The sequence below is a fragment of the Mytilus californianus genome, unplaced genomic scaffold (genome assembly GCF_021869535.1).
Source record: "Mytilus californianus isolate M0D057914Y unplaced genomic scaffold, xbMytCali1.0.p SCAF_3, whole genome shotgun sequence".
In the NCBI taxonomy this organism is placed as follows: domain Eukaryota; kingdom Metazoa; phylum Mollusca; class Bivalvia; order Mytilida; family Mytilidae; genus Mytilus; species Mytilus californianus.
Window position 1 is genome coordinate 82,437,057 of NW_026262679.1, and position 19,178 is coordinate 82,456,234.

Genomic DNA, 19,178 nt, shown 5'->3' on the forward strand with positions numbered 1-19,178 from the left:
CGTGTGTGTGTGTGTTTTTTTTAACGGTTTATAGAAATAAACTATAATGTAGACCGACAAAATTCTGACCACAAATATAAAAAGACATTTCCTCTTTTATTAATACGGAAGTAGGGAAAACAAAGTGTTGGAAAGGCCATAGGACAATATAAAACCCTTCTAAAACAAGATAAATCACAAGTAGTGCGCCTGTGTGAATGGGAAAATCCTAGATTTAGTTCGATAATCTAGGATTAAGTAATAAAAGTAGTTATGGCGTGCCATACGCATGTTTTAACAGCAATCAACACTGAAAACTTAAAAAACCTCAAAATAAACAGACGAAACTAGCAAAAAGGAATCTATGTGATTCATAATAACTTTTGACTATGATTATGTAGAAATAGTGCATCATCTATGTAATAAAGTAGAAAAGAATGAATAGGGACAACCCATGGAAAAATTCCTGCTTTATGTAATTACTAAAGCAACAGAGCGACGTACAATGCGTGCCTACTGGAATGTGAATGGCATAAATCTGCTGAACGAACAGTACAGTCATTTCTACGAAAAGACTATTAATTTGGAACAATATCTTTATCAGAGTACTAGTACTTTCTTTTTTTCAATCATTTCCCCTTAAAAAAACAAATACACTACTTTTTATTTATTTTATTATACATATAAACCTGTCTTCGACTGACGTACTTGATGACTCTCTTCATTACATGTTGCTCTTGATAAAGAATTGCTTCCAAAGCATCTCCATGCAATTTCAAGGAGGTCTTTAAGTGTTTGGAATGCCTATGGATGTTGCTCCTTCCACTTTTCTCAGGATGGCTTGGATTTGGTCTTCTTTTTGTTTGGTGATGGGATCAGATATTCCAAAAGTGCTTCTCATATATCATTAATAATGACGTCATAAAATTAACATGCAGAATGTTTTTCGGATGTTATCTGCAAGGCAATCCTTCATCGGTTTTGGTATGTTGCAGGAGAGTTCGTAACTCCAAACTCGACGAGCCAAGAGGTCCTACGGAGAAGGGAGTGAACTCATTATGGTCATTCCAAAATTTCCACCTGATGATAACCTGACATCATGTCTACGACGGAAAAGAATTTACTGCCAGCACAGCAACTAAGAGCTCTTATATGGGAGGAGGGCCTCGATGGTCGAGTGGTCTAAGTAGTCGAACTACTGTATCACTACCCGATCTACACTGAGGTTGTGAGTTCGAATCCCGCACGTGGCAGGTGCGCTCGATTCCAATTTTAATTAACTGTGATTGTCAATTTTCCTACCGAAGGTCTGTGGTTCTCTCCGGGCACTTCGGCTTCCTCCATCTATAAAAACTGACCACCACGAAATCGTACTATAGTGCTGAAAGTGGCGTTAAACACCAATCAATCAATTTATACGAGGGTGTGTAACTTTGCTTATTCAACTGTCTGTAATCCACACACATTCTCATCTGTCCATTTTTCTTTCTAACGATGACAATTACGGATGCAAATTGTTGCTTAAGATGAGATATAACTTGATCATACATTGGCATTGGAATTCTTCTGTACCGGTGTTTAAAAGTAGTCTCATCAAGCAGATCTATCCATTGTTTAACTCTGTCTGATGTGTCCTAAAACATCGTCTCCTCTACTGAAAATGTCGGTATATCTCAATATCAGTTGTTTCCCTTCATCAAGTTGTTCATCTGCGAGGTCATGCTTGGTAATATCCACTTCAGATCTTCTTCATTATTATAGTTGATTGTGCTCCAATAGTAACTAGTTGGATTTCACAAATTATGGCTTACGATGGAATGGTTATGGTTCTGGTTGTGATGTTAGATAATCTGACTGTAAGTGTTTCATTTCCCTAGTGATGCTATTACTAAAAATTGGTTCTATATCAATTTCCCTGTAATTTTCTGCCAATGAAGTTGATTATATGATAGATGGAGTTGTTTTGTATGAATATTTCTTTGTCATAATAGCCAGTAACTGTAGTTGTGGTATTCGGAAGGGTGGTTATTCTATTGCATGTTTTTATAACTGTCACTCTATTGCTGTTCTTGGTTAACTCTTTTTCCTCATTGTTTAACATCTGAAGGTCATATACCATGGAGCTGTTAAAGCGGCATTCTGCAAATATCTTGCTCTGTGATGCTCCTTCAGATAAAACATCATGATTTCAAGTAATATGTTTGGTATGTGTTCACTATATCTACTATCTGGCACTACTAGCATTAAATGTTGGTATTTCCAGATATCTTGATGTTAACCACTATATATCCGGAATGAGCCGAGATACTCTAACATTTTATGAACAACAATATTTAACGCAGCAATTAGTTAACCACAGAGTTAAAATTTTAACGCCTCGTTAGGGTTAATCGTCGTTAAATTTAATGACACTTTTGAACAATTGGGTCCAGTGCATTCAACTTCAAATGTTATCTCAATTTTTCAATGGAACTGACTGTCGTTGATAAATATTCTGTATAAAATGACTCTGCAATTGTCGATATGGTTGACCCTGTATCCAATAACACTGTAATTTTCTTCCGTTCAAATATATGTCAGTCTCAGAAGGTGTTCCAAATAATCCAGGTGGTGTCTTCACTCTGTTGTTACTAACCTTAAAATCTGGACCTGATCCTACTAGAAAAACTTCCAATAGTTTAAATGTTGTAAAAAAACCTCGTCATAAATGAATGATCCAATCTTGCATGGTATTCTATTTGTATGTGTCCTTGTCCACATCGTCTACAAATAACTGTGTTGTTCGGTTGATTGGATACTAAGTACTCTTTGTTGGAAGGTTGGTTGTTGTTGGTGAGACTGATTTGTACTATGATGTTGTCCTTGGTGTCCATTGCACCATTGTCTACCTGTTAAAGTACCTCTATTGTCCCAAAAATTGTTTCTTTAAAACTCAGTAAAGTCATGTGTTAATGGAAAAAGTAAAATCACAAAAATACTGAACTCCGAGGAAAATTCAAAATGGAAAGTCCCTAATCAAATGGCAAAATCAAAAGCTCAAACACATCAAACGAATGGATAACAACTGTCATATTCCTTACTTGGTACAGGCATTTTCTTATGTAGAAAATGGTGGATTGAACCTGGTTTTATAGCTAGCTGAACCTCTCACTTGTATGACAGTCGCATCAAATTCCATTATATTGACAACGATGCGTGAACAAAACAAACAGACACAATAGGTAAAAAATGCCAAAAACAGGGGTACAGCAGTCAACATTGTGTTATCATCTTAATCACTATAAAAACAAACAAATGTAACAAAGAAGCACAAAAAGGCTGTACCATTCTATTCAGTTCTTCATAATCCTGTCACCCTGTTTTGGTGGTAGTTGTTACTGTTTTGGCTGTATTAGGTTTCAACTTTCTGGGCTGATGGTCCGTTTCCAATTGACGCAACGCTACTATAAGATGGTTGAAATCCTTAATGGTGTTGTACTTGTATCCACTTATATCCTTAAGTTCTTGTCATAAACTTGTATAAACATGGCGTGTAGCATAGAATTCATCTCTTTGCAGATCAATGCCCGTTTAAAGTTTATTTATACCCAATATATCCTGTAAACTATTACTCCAAGTAGTAACATCGTCATGGTCTCCCTGTCTTGCACTATAAAATTCTGCAAGTAATTGGTCCTTGTTGTCTATGATTCCATATACCCTGTCCTATACCTTCATTATCTGTTCCATAGGTTTCTCAAATCCCTGGTGCACGACTTATCCAGACGCTGATCCTGTTAGCGATCGTCTAATTGCAAATTTCTTTTGCTGTCTGCCGTACGATGGTCGATTTCACGTCATAACGCAAGACAAATTGAAAGGGTTGGTCCTGCTTTGTTTCATAAAAAAAGAATGGCCAACGTAGATACAAGTATCTTGTCTAAGGGAGGGATAAATCGTAATTTGTAAAAAATCACTCTGATTCAAACAAAAAATTCTCTGAAACTGACATTATCAAGATGCTTGATTTCTTGATTGACAGTTATGTTTGGAGGACGTGTTTTTCAACAAACAATGGGAACAAACTGTGCCCCTCTTCTTGCCGACTTGTTCCTTAATTCATATGAAGCTGACGTCATCCAGGAGCTTCTTAGGAAGAAAGAAAAGAAGTTAGCAGGTATCTTTTAAATTCACTTTCCGCTATATAGATGATGATCTCTCACTAAACAATTCAACATTTGGTGACTATGTTGAACGCAGCATCTATCCCATCCTTGAGATAAAGGATACAACAGATACAGTTAAGTCTGCCTCATATCATGACTTACATCTAGAAATTGACAACGAGGGTCGGTTGAAAACAAAACTTTACGACAAAAGAGATGATTTCAGCTTCCCAATTGTGAAATTTCTATGTAGCAACATCCAAGCAGCGTCTGTATACGGAGTATATATCTCCCAATTGAAACGATATTCTAGGGCATGCATTTCATATCATGATTTCCTTGATAGAGGGTTGCTGCTCACAAGGAAGCTATTAGACCAAGAGTTCCAATTGGTGAAGTTGAAATCATTCCTTCGTTAATTTTACGGACGCCATCACGAGTTCGTTGACCGTTATTGAATATCCGTTTCACAGATGACAACGGATATGTTCCAATTGTTGTAACTACAATCCCGCCCCCTTTTCCCCGAAAGTGACCTACCGAATTAGACTCATCACCAGGTTTGTACTAACATGAGCAACACGACGGGTGCCACCCGAGGAGCAGGATCTGCTTACCCATCCGGAGCACCTAAAGATCACCCCCAGTTTTGGTGGGGTTCGTGTTGCTCAGTCTTTAGTTTTCTATGTTGTGTTTTGTGTACTGTTGTTTGTCTGTTGGTATTTTTTTTTTCTTTTTTAGCCATGGCAATGTCAGTTTATTTTCGACTTATAAGTTTAAATGTTCCTTTGGTATCTTTCGCCTCTCTTTTATGTTAAATGGAAAATCTCCTTTGTTGTCCAGAAAAGGATTGAACCTTTGGCGGATGAGAAAATATTGTAGTTGGTTTTTCTTGTGGTTTTCTAATATAACCTCCTTGGTTGTACATCGTCATTTCCGAATTTTGTTTGTACGATAAGTCCGTGCATTTCGTAGACACAATATTAGATGGACTGTATATGCGACGAACAATATTAATCACGAGCATTGTACATAGTGCTGTCTTGCTTTCTTTATTATGTGTCAAATGTTTTACGAATTCTGGCTTTCCTATTTTTATTTTTATGATGAACGTATCTGATAAAAGGTTAAAAATCTTGATTGGTTGATTTCTTATTGCTTAACGTCCAATGAGCTTGAAATCTAGATTGCAACTTGAAAAAGGAGGACTGTTGAACAGGGACAGAACTTTTGCCTTCTTGCAGACCACCTACAAAAATATACCTTTCCTAAACGATAAATACGTATATTATTTAACAGAGACCAGTGCCTGTGCTACGAGCCTATATAGTCTAGAATATAACAGAGGTCCATAAGGCATGTATTTATTTCCAATTCTTTACTTACGAAACAATCTACAGACCTGCGAATCTTTGATCTAAGTTTCATGGAGTATAAAAGGGTTTATAAGGGGTGACCAGACCGTGGTCAATGGCTACAAAACACAGCTGCTATAATGAAACAAGTAACCAGTAGTACATAAGGGTATGTTGGAAGCTTAGAACAGGTTTTCACCAATGACTCTTCTGTAGAGGAAAATGCATGTCTTGCTTACTAAATTATAAGCTTATTTCTAGACAAATGCACATACTATTACTGATAATTGTTACTCAAGAGTTTGACATCTTAATTTTCTAAGTAACATCAAGGGTATATGTAGTAAGACTTACTATACAAAAACTTGGTTACAAACCCATTTCAGCCATTCCTGGTTATGTAAACTTGATTAAATTTATGCTTATTAATTAGTGTGAAGGTCATATAAATAACAAATATGCAGGATTACAGATCTGCCAACTTTCCTGATTCATGAGGAATTTTCCCGATTAGAGTGTTGACCCAACTCTTGAAATCCTAAAAACATCAAAACAGATATTCAAATCATTCACAATCATTACCTAAGATTAAACACACTTATGACATGTTGGTTTTGATTTGCTTAAAATCACCCGTGGAGATTTTGAAAAAATGGCAGATATGCAAGAAACCACTAGATTATTTAGAAATCTACCTATAAATTCCATATCCTTTCTAAAGCCAATCAGTTCAGTAGATAAATATAGAAATAAGAAAGATTTAACCACCGGTACTCTCCATCTTGGCAGGTCTTCTGTGATGAGATAAGCACTTAAGCAAGGAATAAACTATTTTATGTTGTCTTCTTATTTTAAAATTGTATGTCTAGGAGATGCACATTTTGAACATGTTTATCTAAATGGCACATTTATCTCTAAATGCAATTTTGAAATTTTGACTTATTCTGACCTACATATCTTGAATATTTATACTTCATAAAAAACAACACAGATAAAATGCAACCCAAACATATGTACCTAACCAAATGAACTAATTTTTTTCCAGAGATCAAATTATTGGACAGACAATACACCAATAATATCATTGGGACATGTACTTCTAGACCATGTAGCAATACTATCGTTGGACATATATTTCTAGACCTCACAGCAACTGATTAATGCATGGAATAGAATCTGTGATTTTATATTTCATTATGACAACAACACAGATATAAACTCATAAAATTTATATGAATGATACCTAAGGTTTTTGGACTAGATGCTTCAGATCCCTGTATTGCTCAACAATCTAAGAGAGCTTATGGAATCATAACAATATGTTATTTAAGTAATATATAAACTCATCATAGATACCAGGATTAAAATTTTATACACCAGACATGCATTTCGTCTGCAACATGTACAAAGACTCATCAGTGAGGCTCCAATCAAAAAAGTTTAAAGGCCAAATAAAGTATGAAGTTGAAGAGCATTGAGGACCCAGAATTCCAATAAGGTTTGCCAAATACAACTAAGGTAATCTATTCCTTAACATTGGAGATCATTCTTAAAGTATGCAAGTACAAAGGTGCACAACTCAAAATAAACTTTTTGTGCTTTCAGGCAGGTCACTTTTCATGTTTTTGTTGCTTTTCATAAGATTGGAACAATTAAAAAATAAATTTAAAAGACTTTTTAGACAATCTTCTTATAATCATTCATACCACATCTTCTTATACCTATATAATGCTTGCAAGCTTTTAAGGAGAAGAAATTAGAAAACTGAACATAGAAACTCTTAGGACCTCCCATCCTTCCTGTTTAGTTCACACTGGATTAGTGCATTCTGACAAGAATTTCCAATATGGTACCTGAGCAAAGGCACCTCTTTAGTATCTGAACATAAGCACAAAAAAACTGTGGAATCTGTTTATTGCATCACTAAGAGATCATTCCCCTAAAGTTTTAGAAGATTACACCTTTTAGATTCAAAGGAAAAGAATTTGAAAATTGGCATATCTGCATTTAAATTACCTCTGATGGCCTGTAGAAAAAATTAGATTTGTTTTTGACTAAGCTTTGATTCTTTATTCATGCTAAGATTGGTTCAAATAGGGAAATCTGATGCCAAGTTACAGTAAAAGCTCCAGGTAATCTCTTGAAGCCAGGTGAGTTCAACATGAAACTAAGAGGCTCTAAAGAGCCTGTGTCGATCACCTAAGTCTGTGCGCATCTTCAACAATGGACACTATTTGGGCCAGGTGAGCTAAAAAATGAGATAAAATTAACAATGGGACTTTGTCTTACTCATAATTCATAAAGACCATATTACAATATAAAGAACAAGCTTTTTTTTCAAAAATATTATGTCAAGTCAAAACACTATTTTGTCTTTATACTGCAATCTGAAACAATGTCATACACATTTAGTGTTATCATTTTGGTTTTTTTTTTACATTGATTTTTAAGGTTACTTCTTACTTTAGGGAAGTTAAATTGTTATGTTTTAAAAAAGATGTGTCTTGTTGAAACAAATTTATCAACAAATAAAAACACAAACTAAATTTTGTAGGAAATCTTAGTTGATGTCTGTGCCTGTCTTGCTGAAGTGTGTAAATTTCGTTACGATTTTTAAAAAGCATCAGCGGTTGGCGTGGCTTAGAGTTTATATTGACAGGTACTGTACATCACATAAATGTACACAGTGAACATATTTTTACTGGTCATCCATTGCAGCATAAACATTTTGATATTCATATCTGGCAAAAAAAATTAAATAACAATATCATGCATATAAACATACATCTTTAATAAAAAGATTTAGGACAAAGAGACATTGAAATCTTTAAATTATGACACAAAGTAGATGGGAACAATTTTTATCATAAATTATACAACATAATATTTTGTGGCACAGTAAATCAATTACTGTCTAATAACTAATACTGTTAACTGATCTTTTCGGATTATTTTTTCTGATATCATATTTTAATTTTTCATGAAACTTGTCAACTTTGCTATAACAAGTAACATTTTAAAAATTCATAATTTTGTTCTAATTTCTAGCAACAATAGTGTATTTTTCAATTACCAATTTGTTTCTAATTCTAGATTTTTACTAAAGGACACAACACCAAGGTAGGACAAACTGTATCCCTGCCTATAAAAAGCAAGCAGAACAAGCTTGGTTTATTGTGCGGTAACAGTAATTTTACTTCTTAAGCCCATTACACATATAATGAAATAATGGGATGACAAAAACGGCGATTACATAATGAAAAGTCATAAAAGCTTAAGTACATCAAATTCATCATTAAATTGGAAACAGACTTTAAGTTGGTAAATAGAAAAAGGACTGTTTTTCTTTTTGAAACGGAATACAATGTAATACAATGCTTTTTGTTTAAAGTTGGGTTGCTGTCTCATAAACCAGATCTGTTTTTATGCATCTTTCTGTCATAATGTGAAAATTCTACAGAGATTTCATTAAAGATCAATAAATTTTAAAAAAGAACAAAAATCATGAAAGGCTACTTTAACACAGTATCACATATATGGCAGTGTTTCACTTATAAAGAAATTATCACCTTATAAAATGTCTTTATCATTCCTTGTATATAACTGATTAAAAGTGTTGCTCTTGGTTACAGGTGTTATAATAACTACTTATTATAAAAGGTTATATGCTATATTTCTCATGGTAACAACAAGGGTCTAGTCAAAAATTTGATGAAAAGATACTTCAATTATAATTTAGCATAAATATAAGATGTGGTATGATTGCAAATGAGACAACTTTCCAACAGAGATCAAATGACGTAGAAGTTTAAAACAACTATAGGTCAATTTAAGTAAATATATATAAATGCAAATGTTGGTTAAAGATCTGATTTAAGTGCAGCTTCCTACAAGTCAGCATATTATCTATGCTCAAAACTGGCAGCAAAACGGAGGTTGAAGTACAAAGGTGATCTTTTTATTTAATTTTAAAAGTTGGATACATAAGATCTATATCTAGCAAATCTTACATAATAAATTGTTTATCACATTTTTTTGCTTTTAATTTTCTTTTCAAAGGAACAGCTCAAGCTATCTTATTTAGTTATCATATATTAACTAACAAAAGTCTGAATGGGGATCCCATTTTAGTGATATGAAAATAAGATGTGGTATATTTGCCGATAAGACAACTCTCCTCCAGAGACCAAATGATGCTGAAGATGTTTATATGTAAATACCTAAAATCTTTACTTCAACCATCCCTGTCTGGGTCACACCAGAGACATGAAAATTGGTATTAGCTGTTTCTCCAGAAGGCATTAGTACGATCAAAGACTTATTGGCCTGGAGTTAGAATAAAGAGTCTGGGTCTGGATGCAGCTCTTCCACAAACTGTTAACTTGTGAACTAGCATGTAAAAAATCTGGCACAGGGTTTCAATCAAGCACAAAACAGCGTTTAAATTCATAATATATCAACATGTTCTTGTCCTAAATATGTATTTAATTTGCCACAGGATTTTAAATGTCCATCCATCAACATCATCATCAACTTCATCAGAAATTTATCTAAATACTGACAATTTATTTTATGTATTTTGTATCTGGTATATTCATGGATGCAAATCAATGTAAACAATGCATGAATATAATATGAAACTATATAAAATTGTAACTTAAACCAACTGTTTACCCCTAATCACTGAATTTTAATAGAGGCAACAAAATTCTCTAGACATATAAAATGTATTTGGCATAGGCCTCATCTTGAATGGACTTCTGTTAATATTACACACACTTTAAACTACACCACCTTAAAACATGATCTATTACCAAAAGCTCATTCAGTAACAGATGACTATAGATGCAAACCGAAACACTTTCCCCCAATTGATATCATAGGTAAGGTACAGTAAAAGTAGTACAAGTATTATTACCATGGACTATCATGAGTATATATAGATGTGCTGAACACATAAGTATCAAGAAAATTACAGTTAAGTTAAAGAAAAATGGGACAGTGAATAACATCTTCTTTACCGTAAAGTATGATAAAAAAAAATTTAAATCTAGTCCTGCAATGTCTTATTTTACCTATTTAACACAAAACAGAAAATAATTGCTAGCAGACAACATATAAAAGGCAAACACATTTAATTGCACAAAATAACAATTTATCACCCTCAATACTGTTGCTGATTTAAAAATATGTATTTGAAACATAACTAACTTTACATTTAACAACCAACAATTGACTATGGTATTACATATCATTTGAATTATTAAAAATAAATAACTTTTTTTCATAAAAACAAACAGTTTCAAATTGATATTTGTGATTTAAAAACATAATAAATTGCACATGCATGGAATACATCATCAGGCTGATAATTATTCAATTAAATGTAAATAAGTAAAATAATCAATATTTAAAGTAACTTAGCATGGACAATTGCAATAAATAACACAATGCTTACTGTTAGCTGTTGTATGTTGATGCATCTGTTTTATAAACGCTTCTTAAAAATATTAAATATGAAAAATGTCAACAAAAACCCTGAGTTACAATACACATGTAATCTGATTTGTTACATAATTTGCATAAAATTATGTAAAATACATGTATCTTATCTGTCGTATTTTTTTCACATGATTGTATAGTTCTTCCTAAATGACTGCTACAAATGGTTCATAAGTTTATTTTGTTATCAATTCAAACTAAAGCAATATCAGAACATCAATAAGCTAGTTACAGTACATATCATATCTATCTTGAAATCATAAAAAAACTTTACTCAAATCATTCCTTTAACTACTAGAGGGGTTTAAAACCCACAACTTTTTTAAACAACCACACTACATAAACAATACTACATACAATTTCTGAATTCAATTCATTATTGCATATTGATAATATGTCACCTTTTATATCGCTATTTTCTTAAATTTTACTTTGATAATTTTTGTGTGATAATTATCCATATCAAGAGACTAAACTGATAATGGTTTTTCTCAAGTCATGTAGAGTGAGTACACATTGACTTCATCTGCCAATGTCATTGATGTTGCCTAGGAAAATAACAGATTATCTATGGTCTCTCAACTGGAGAAAGTTTCTCAGCTGGATCTCAACTCAGGGCTATCGCTCGTTGATGAACCAAGAAACTCCTTCTCTTTTTCAAAGTCATAGATAATCTGTATTATTAATTAATTTGTAAAGAACTACCGGTATATGAATATGGAACATGATGTACAAACCAACAATACAAAAACAAACCCCTCTAAAATATCAGGTATCTTAATTGTGAACGGAGTATAATGATAAAAAAAAATGTTAAAATGAATGGAATGAGATTTTATCCCAAAGTTCTATAGACCAGTTTCATCAACTACTAAAATCAGGATTATATTCGGAGTACATGAGACCTGTTGATGAAATGGCATCTCCTAAACCTACAGTTCGCAAAGGATTAATGCAAACTAAAACTGGACTAAAAACAAACTTATAACCTTCTAATTCCCATGATAAAACTGGATTAAATTCATCAAATTCTCGATCACCATCCCCTGTAAATAGTTTAAATGTTTTGGGAATTCTTAATTTGACTTTATCTGGTTGAATAGTTTTCATATCACATGCTTGTTCTCCAGCTGTTCTTGTTCCTGCGGCCACAGCTTCTTTATTGTTGTGCCACGCCCCTTTCACTGTTCCAATAATATGAAACGTTAATGAATGAAAATGAACTCTTGTTAGTTTACTGTCTTGATTGTCTTCAGAATATCCGAATGTCTTTAATATCCATAAGACCATGTCTGTAACTTTGTGAATTTCAGGCTGTCCTTCTCTTTCCTGAAAGTCATTTTTATGTGGACCGTCTGCTGCATGCGAGGAGAAGGACAATTCTTGTTCATTTAATCCCAATGATGAAATATGTGGTGCCACCTAAAAGAAAAGTAAAATTACATTTTTTTTTAAAAGTTACAAAATTTGTTTATATATATGGTAGTTCTGAATTGAAATTGAAAGGTCACTAGTCTCATTGACCTATATTTTATACCATTTCTTCATTTTTTAAATGCAGTTTGTCATAGTGCATTTGGTCCACTTACTGTTTTAAACACTCACCTTTTTCAAAATAAAAATGTCTTTTTTAACATAAATATACTTCAGCCATGTTCAATGAATTAAGCATATGCATAAGTAAACTATATGATTGATTAATAAATAGCTTTATAAACACACTATTAGTTCAAACGTATGAAAGGATCAATATATTATTTGTGTTTTATAAAGAAAATTCATCTTTACGCACCATAAAGCATAACTATTCAATTGATATTTTGTGACTGGTGCAGTTCTTGTAATGTTCATTTGTGAAATCCTTTTTGCAACAAAACAAAAAAATTCCTCCCTGAGCAGGCTTGATTATCTGAGGCATAAGTACTAACAAGTTATACAATATAAAAATAAAATACTTGAAAGTAAGATATTATTATGGAGGTCATTATCGTGAACATCCAACCATGGAAGTATTACAGTCAATAAAATACTTCCATGATCCAACTAACTATTAAGGATGCCAGCTGTCCCTGATACTTATCTTATGTAGGTATCATTTTGTGATTCAACAGAATATTAAGGTCAAATACAGTAAATGGGTCATGTCACAGATTTTATTAAGTTTGCATACTGCTGTGGAATGTTAAACTTTGAACAGAAAATCATAAAATAATGCATTTATCTCTTTTATTTCCTTAAATATTACTGAACAATTTTCTTCAAAATAGGTGAACATTTGTATAGGGGGCACTAAAAATTGGAAAAAAACACTTAAATTTGTCTTATCTATAAAACAGTATATAGCCCAAACTTTGTTTTTTTAAAGACTAAAACATACCTCTTCCAAAATTTTCTTTACAAAATCTTTATGAGCCATACTAGCTAGCTCTAGATGTACTGGAAGTGTTATTGGTAAGGTTTTCAATCCTTCTTTCACAACAGCCAACCTCTGTGAGAAAAATTCGTCACTTTGACCCTCTAACATATGTAAACCTGACAGTAAAATAATATCAGGACTGAAATTTTCTAAATTATCAAAAAATGTTTCCAACATTGTAGCTTTAGAATTTGATTCATCATAGCTAGTGATGAATCTAGTTGCGACTGGAGCTGTATGTGAGCCCCAGGACTCGTCAACTTTATATTCCATAATGAGATGGATTTCATCGTGAGGAATGTGACTGCTCTCTGGAATGGTAAAAGATTCTGGAAATAGTTCTTTAAGTTTTGGTCCCACTGGTCCAATGTATTGTATCTACAAAGAAACAATCAAATTTTGAAAATCTTCTGAGTTTAAGAAGGTGACATATGTACATTAAAACAACATTTTCTTTGCCAAGAAAAACCCTTTTGATTCATGTTTGATTTTGATACAAATACATGTCTCCCTCGATTCCTTGAGGTATGTCCAATACATGACGTAGTAACGATATAGAGGACATCATACTAATATCTGCAGTCACTTTATCCCAACCCTAGCACTTTGTAGAGACATGGTAGATATAATGTTTACTTCAAGATTTCATTTTCTAAATTAGTCACTCTGTGTCAGATGTCAATATTGACATTAAAAATTATCCACAAAGAATTTTTCTTTTCATAAGTTTTCACTTTACCCGTCTACTAAAGTTGTCGATATCCACAAAAGTGACAACATCTATTTGATATCAACAATTCTTTTTCTGATGTTTATCGGACAATTTAGTTTCTCCTGGTTTATCTGTGTAAGGTGTCAATTTGAACAATATCAATTCGATATCAACATGTAGCGAACAAGAACAATATGCCAACAGTAATAAAAGAACAGAGTTCCAATGTCCCCCGCGTTGCACATATTTTATATATTCAAGAGCAATAACTAAAAAAGTACTTTTTTTTGTTCTTTAAAATAATTTATAAATATCTTAGAGAAATGAAGGCTTCAGAGCAAATGCAATGCGATTTCTGTTATAATTAATTTTTCCAAGGGGCATAACTTGTTAAAAATATTTGATCAGCACTTATTTTAGAATTGTCAAAGACATTGCTGATATAAACCTATGATAACATAAGTTTCATAAAAATCTGGCAAGAATTGTACACATGAGAGTGCTAACAAGACTGGACGGACGGACAGACGGACGGACACCCGGTATTTTCATGTCCCCCGCAACAGGTTTCGCGGGGAACAATTAATTCTGATGAAAGTATCGCCACAGTTTGCCTTGACGAATCAGATTACCCAATGGAACACTACCACAACACCATACATGTATATGAAATATTAACTTACAACAACCAAAGAATAACTTTTGTTTTATTAACTTTCTAACATTAATTGATACAAACAATTCATCTTAATCTCTAGCCTGTCTGTAGCATAATAATAACAAACACAAATACTGTATTTCAATAAGCAAAAATTCTGTTTAATTGTCCTGTTGAAAATATTCATAACTTTAACATCTGTTTTTTTAGTGGGGTTTGTGTTGCTCAGTCTTTAGTTTTCTATGTTGTGTTTTGTGTACTGTTGTTTGTCTTTTGATTGTTTTTAGTTTTTTCCATGGCTATATATGTCAGTTTGTTTTCGACTAATGAGTTGGAATGTGACTTAGGTATCATTTGCCTCTCATTTCCCTAGCCAATATGCCCAGTTGATACATCTTTAAAATCAATATTAATAAACTAAATTTGGTGCCAAAAAGTAAATGTATAACTGTTAATTTTTAATCTGTGTTCTCTTCCTTTTTTAAGTAAAGTATTGTGTTTCTTTGTTTCTCTGGGGTTTTTCAAAGATAAAAAATATTTTTCTGACATTTTCATACCTTTACATCGGGAAACATTTCTGTGATTTTTGTAGCCATCAAAGCAGCATTCCCTCCTATGTATACCTGAAAAAAACACTTATATTTTAACTTCAAATCTTAACACCAAATTCCTACTTTAGTTGGCCTAATGGTTATTAAACATTATAGATAAAGCATGAATGGAAAATAAATATCATACTCATTACACACCAATAAAACATGATTTCAGATTTATATTTAATGGAACATGCAAAAATATTGACCAAATAAGCAAACTGGTATAATCTTGTAACAGCTGAATTAGATGACTAATAGTTCTTATAAGAAAATTAATAGTTTTCTGTAAAAAATCTGTTATCAAGATACTAAAAAGACTTTAGTAAGCTCCTGGACGATTAAATATTTAGACATAACAAAGATGAAAGGCCTTATAGACGAGAAGAAAATTAAGGAATGTGACTATCTTCATTTTGTTGGAATGGAGATAATTATATATTTTTCCTCCTTCTCTTGTAGAAATAGTACAATAGAGACATGTAACTTAGGGGGAACTATTAGCAGGGACAAGTAGTCAAAGATAATAAATTTTTGGCTGGGTCCCTAAAGTTAAGCAGAAAATGTCCATAGGGCTAATATGTTAATCTTTCATTTTGTGGCAGGTTGGGCCCTAGATTTTTCCCTGTAACAATACACTACAATGAAAAAAATGATAAATATTGTAATATTCTAGAAAAGGTATATATGTTTTACTTTCAACATGCTACTACTATCATAACTGAATTACTTACTATTGCATTAATAATATAAATTTTATTCATCCATAAAAAAATGTATTGTTACATTACTATTACAAATGTAACCCCATCCCAAAGAAATACATTGTCATTATATTACTCAGTGTAACTTCAGAAATTATTGTGAGGTTTTTATTATTGTGTGTAATGCGACTGGTTGAGTATCGCAATAATAAAAATTTGCATTCTGATATCTAATACATATATCTGTATGCAGATTTTCATGAAATTGCAATAATTATTCTCATATTTTTTTCCATTCTTCAAAAATCGCAATTACAAATGCACAATATATTTTCTGAATTTACAGTACTAACATTTTCCTATAAAAATCACACTGAACTGTTTAATTACCTGTAAATCATCTAAATTTTCAGCTGCATTTGTAATTTGCCTGAATACATCTTTATCCATAAAGCTCCTCTCTGCTGCAGCACCTTTTGAAAAGAAGTGAGAAAATGTCTGTTGAAGATGGTCTAAGCTATGTAAAGTTCCGTGATCGGTCTTGTCACCTGGTTCCACATTCAAAGATTGTAGTAGCTTTGTTCCCGGTACTATGTAGTCAAGATTCGAGTTGCAGCTAAAAAATAAATATTTTATTCAAACTGAATTAAAGAGATGTAGAGGTATACGTTAATTCGACTGCAACCTAACTATTAAAAAATCTGGAGGACAAAATGCACAGTTGTCCATACAATATGTGACCAGTTATTAATCTATCTGAGTCCATCATGTCTATAGAATATTACAAAAAGCCTAACTGAATTCATACTAAAATAAAAAAATATTCCATTTCTCTACAAACAGCACTGAATCATACCAATGAAATGAATATTACAAAAAGCCTAACTGAATTCATACTAAAATAAAAAAATAATCCATTTCTCTACAAACAGCACTGAATCATACCAATGAAATACAATTTAGATTCTTTTCTTCATCTTCAACATCCTGTTAAAAGGACATTAGCTACTAATTAAACAAAAAATAACTTATGATTTTATTTTCCTAAAAAAATTACATAAGCATAATCATGATAATACAGAAATGTTATTTTGCTATTAGCAGTCAGTATAGTTCAATTTTGTCAAAATAAACTCAAAAACATTGCTAATGTTGTATTGGCTTGCCGGTCCATAATTTAACCCATTTGAATCAGTATTCATGCAACCTTCAATTTCACTCTTAGCTAGATACAATGTATATATGTGTTGCCCATGTTCAGTTATTGAAAAAAAATGTAGAAATACACATCTTGAAAAATAAATAAAATTAACCCTCATAATTGTTGACCTTCCTCTTTCATTGTCTTTTCCATACTTTAACAAATACCTTCCCTGAAACATTTGACAATTATCTATTAAGAGTTAAATAAAAATAAGGTGCATTTCCACCTCATATCTTTTTGTAAATTTGCATTGAAAAATACAGTATATGTAGAACAGTCTTGATTATCATGTAATTCTTATATGGTTTGGATATCTACAATTACCTGATTGTGATTGGTACATTAGATTCCCTCCCCCCTTTATTTACAATTCAATAGACCATGCTGCTGAAACTACTTTCATAACTTTAATATGTAAACACTATGTCAATTTTATTGTGGTGTAATCATTCTAAATACACATAAATGGATTGCTGGGTAAAATTGAAAGAAAAAAAAACAACAAATATTTGGCTTTAGAATTATTAAGATACCAACTCCAGCTGAAAAATGGTAATTTTTCAGTCTATTTTTCAATCAAAAAAAATTTCTGACAAAACAGTGACCTAGATTTTACAAACCTGAATTGTTCTGGCAATATATTACTTCCTTGTATTTCTGAACTACCTATAGACAATGATGGATGCATTTAGGATAACATTAAATACCTGAGGCCTATACCATTAAGGTAGTGGTCAACAAATGACTCCTATACCTCCATTTTGTAGTTTTGGAGACTTTTCACATTTTTCCAATTCTATCTCCAAGAGGGGCATAAAAGTTGTCATATTTTCAAAACAACACATCTGGAAACGGTTTACGGACCATGAATTGCAAAATGAACTTCCTGTTATCAACTCAGTTCAGCTTTTGTAGTTCTAAAAAAGTATAGGGGGTCATACAGGCTATAATATAATGGCTGTTGCAATCATAAATACAGGCGGGATGGGCGGAAAATGGGTTACCGGTAAATGATTTTTAAGCAATCACTTTCATATTTAAAAAAAATCACTAGGGCCAAAATGTGAAACCCCATCCTTTACTATGTACAGAAGTATTAACAATTTGGGGTATTTATCTGTATTTGCTCCAGATGACCCTAGATTTGTCTCCCAATAACATTCTGACGTCATGCAACCACTTTTTAATTATGACGTCAAATATTTTAAATTATGACCCTAGGTCAATCAACGCAAACAACATTAATGTACAATTGGTTCTTAATGTGATATGTAAGCATTGTGACATAGGAAATATACAGGGAAATGCACCAATTTGAAAGTTGTCTATGCAAGACTATGTAGTGCAGGAGATTAAAGCCAATAAAGGGTATTTAAATCGATTGATGTGAAAAATTTAACAAAAATAGGCCAGCATTCACGATGGTCATCTCATATGATGCTTTATTAACAAGTATTGTCTGCTGGTTTAAAGATGTCAGACAAGGTAAGCTAAAGGTTAATTATTAATGATGTCCTTACCCAACAACAAGTCTTTGGAATTTTTTCATTGGTGGCTTTATGATTTTTTGCCAGGCCATGACAATTCTTGTTTCTGTTGGATTGATGACTTCTACCACTGTTGGAAACCATTTTGAATATAAAACAGCCAAAAATATAACCACTAGAGCTACAGATAATGTTTTGGGAAACATGATGCCAACTCATTCACAAACCGATGCCCAACAACACCCCACAGGAAAATAAAACGGTAAAATATAATCCACTTAATAATCGTATCTCGGCAATCTCTAATACCACTTTTTCATGAAACGCATATAACCTTCTTCATAAAAGTAATAAAAAAATTCCGTTTTTCATAATTCAAGAGAAATAATGATTGATTTCTAATCTGAAAGAAGCGAAATTAAC

At 32.5% G+C, this 19,178-nt stretch overlaps 1 protein-coding gene across 1 annotated transcript; it reads right to left on the bottom strand.

The window, feature by feature from the left end:
* Positions 1–8,249: 8,249 nt before the first annotated feature.
* LOC127735197 (ADP-dependent glucokinase-like) lies at positions 8,250–18,994 on the bottom strand. The gene is made up of 5 exons (XM_052245322.1): positions 18,789–18,994; positions 16,455–16,680; positions 15,325–15,390; positions 13,359–13,775; positions 8,250–12,403 (listed from the first exon to the last, which is right to left on the bottom strand). Exons 1-5 carry the CDS (start codon positions 18,959–18,961, stop codon positions 11,846–11,848), a joined length of 1,440 nt encoding a protein of 479 aa, XP_052101282.1. The 5' UTR covers positions 18,962–18,994; the 3' UTR covers positions 8,250–11,845.
* Positions 18,995–19,178: the final 184 nt, after the last annotated feature.

What these genes read in the sequence shown, in the direction of transcription:
- LOC127735197 (XM_052245322.1), bottom strand. Translation starts at nt 18,961, where the DNA reads ATGTTTCCCAAAACATTATCTGTAGCTCTAGTGGTTATATTTTTGGCT. An exon ending in AAAATTTAGATGATTTACAG is followed by an intron (nt 15,391 to 16,454) that starts GTAATTAAACAG and finishes TGTTTTTTTCAG; the next exon opens with GTATACATAGGAGGGAATGC. An exon ending in TAAAGAAAATTTTGGAAGAG is followed by an intron (nt 12,404 to 13,358) that starts GTATGTTTTAGT and finishes CTTTTCTTTTAG; the next exon opens with GTGGCACCACATATTTCATC.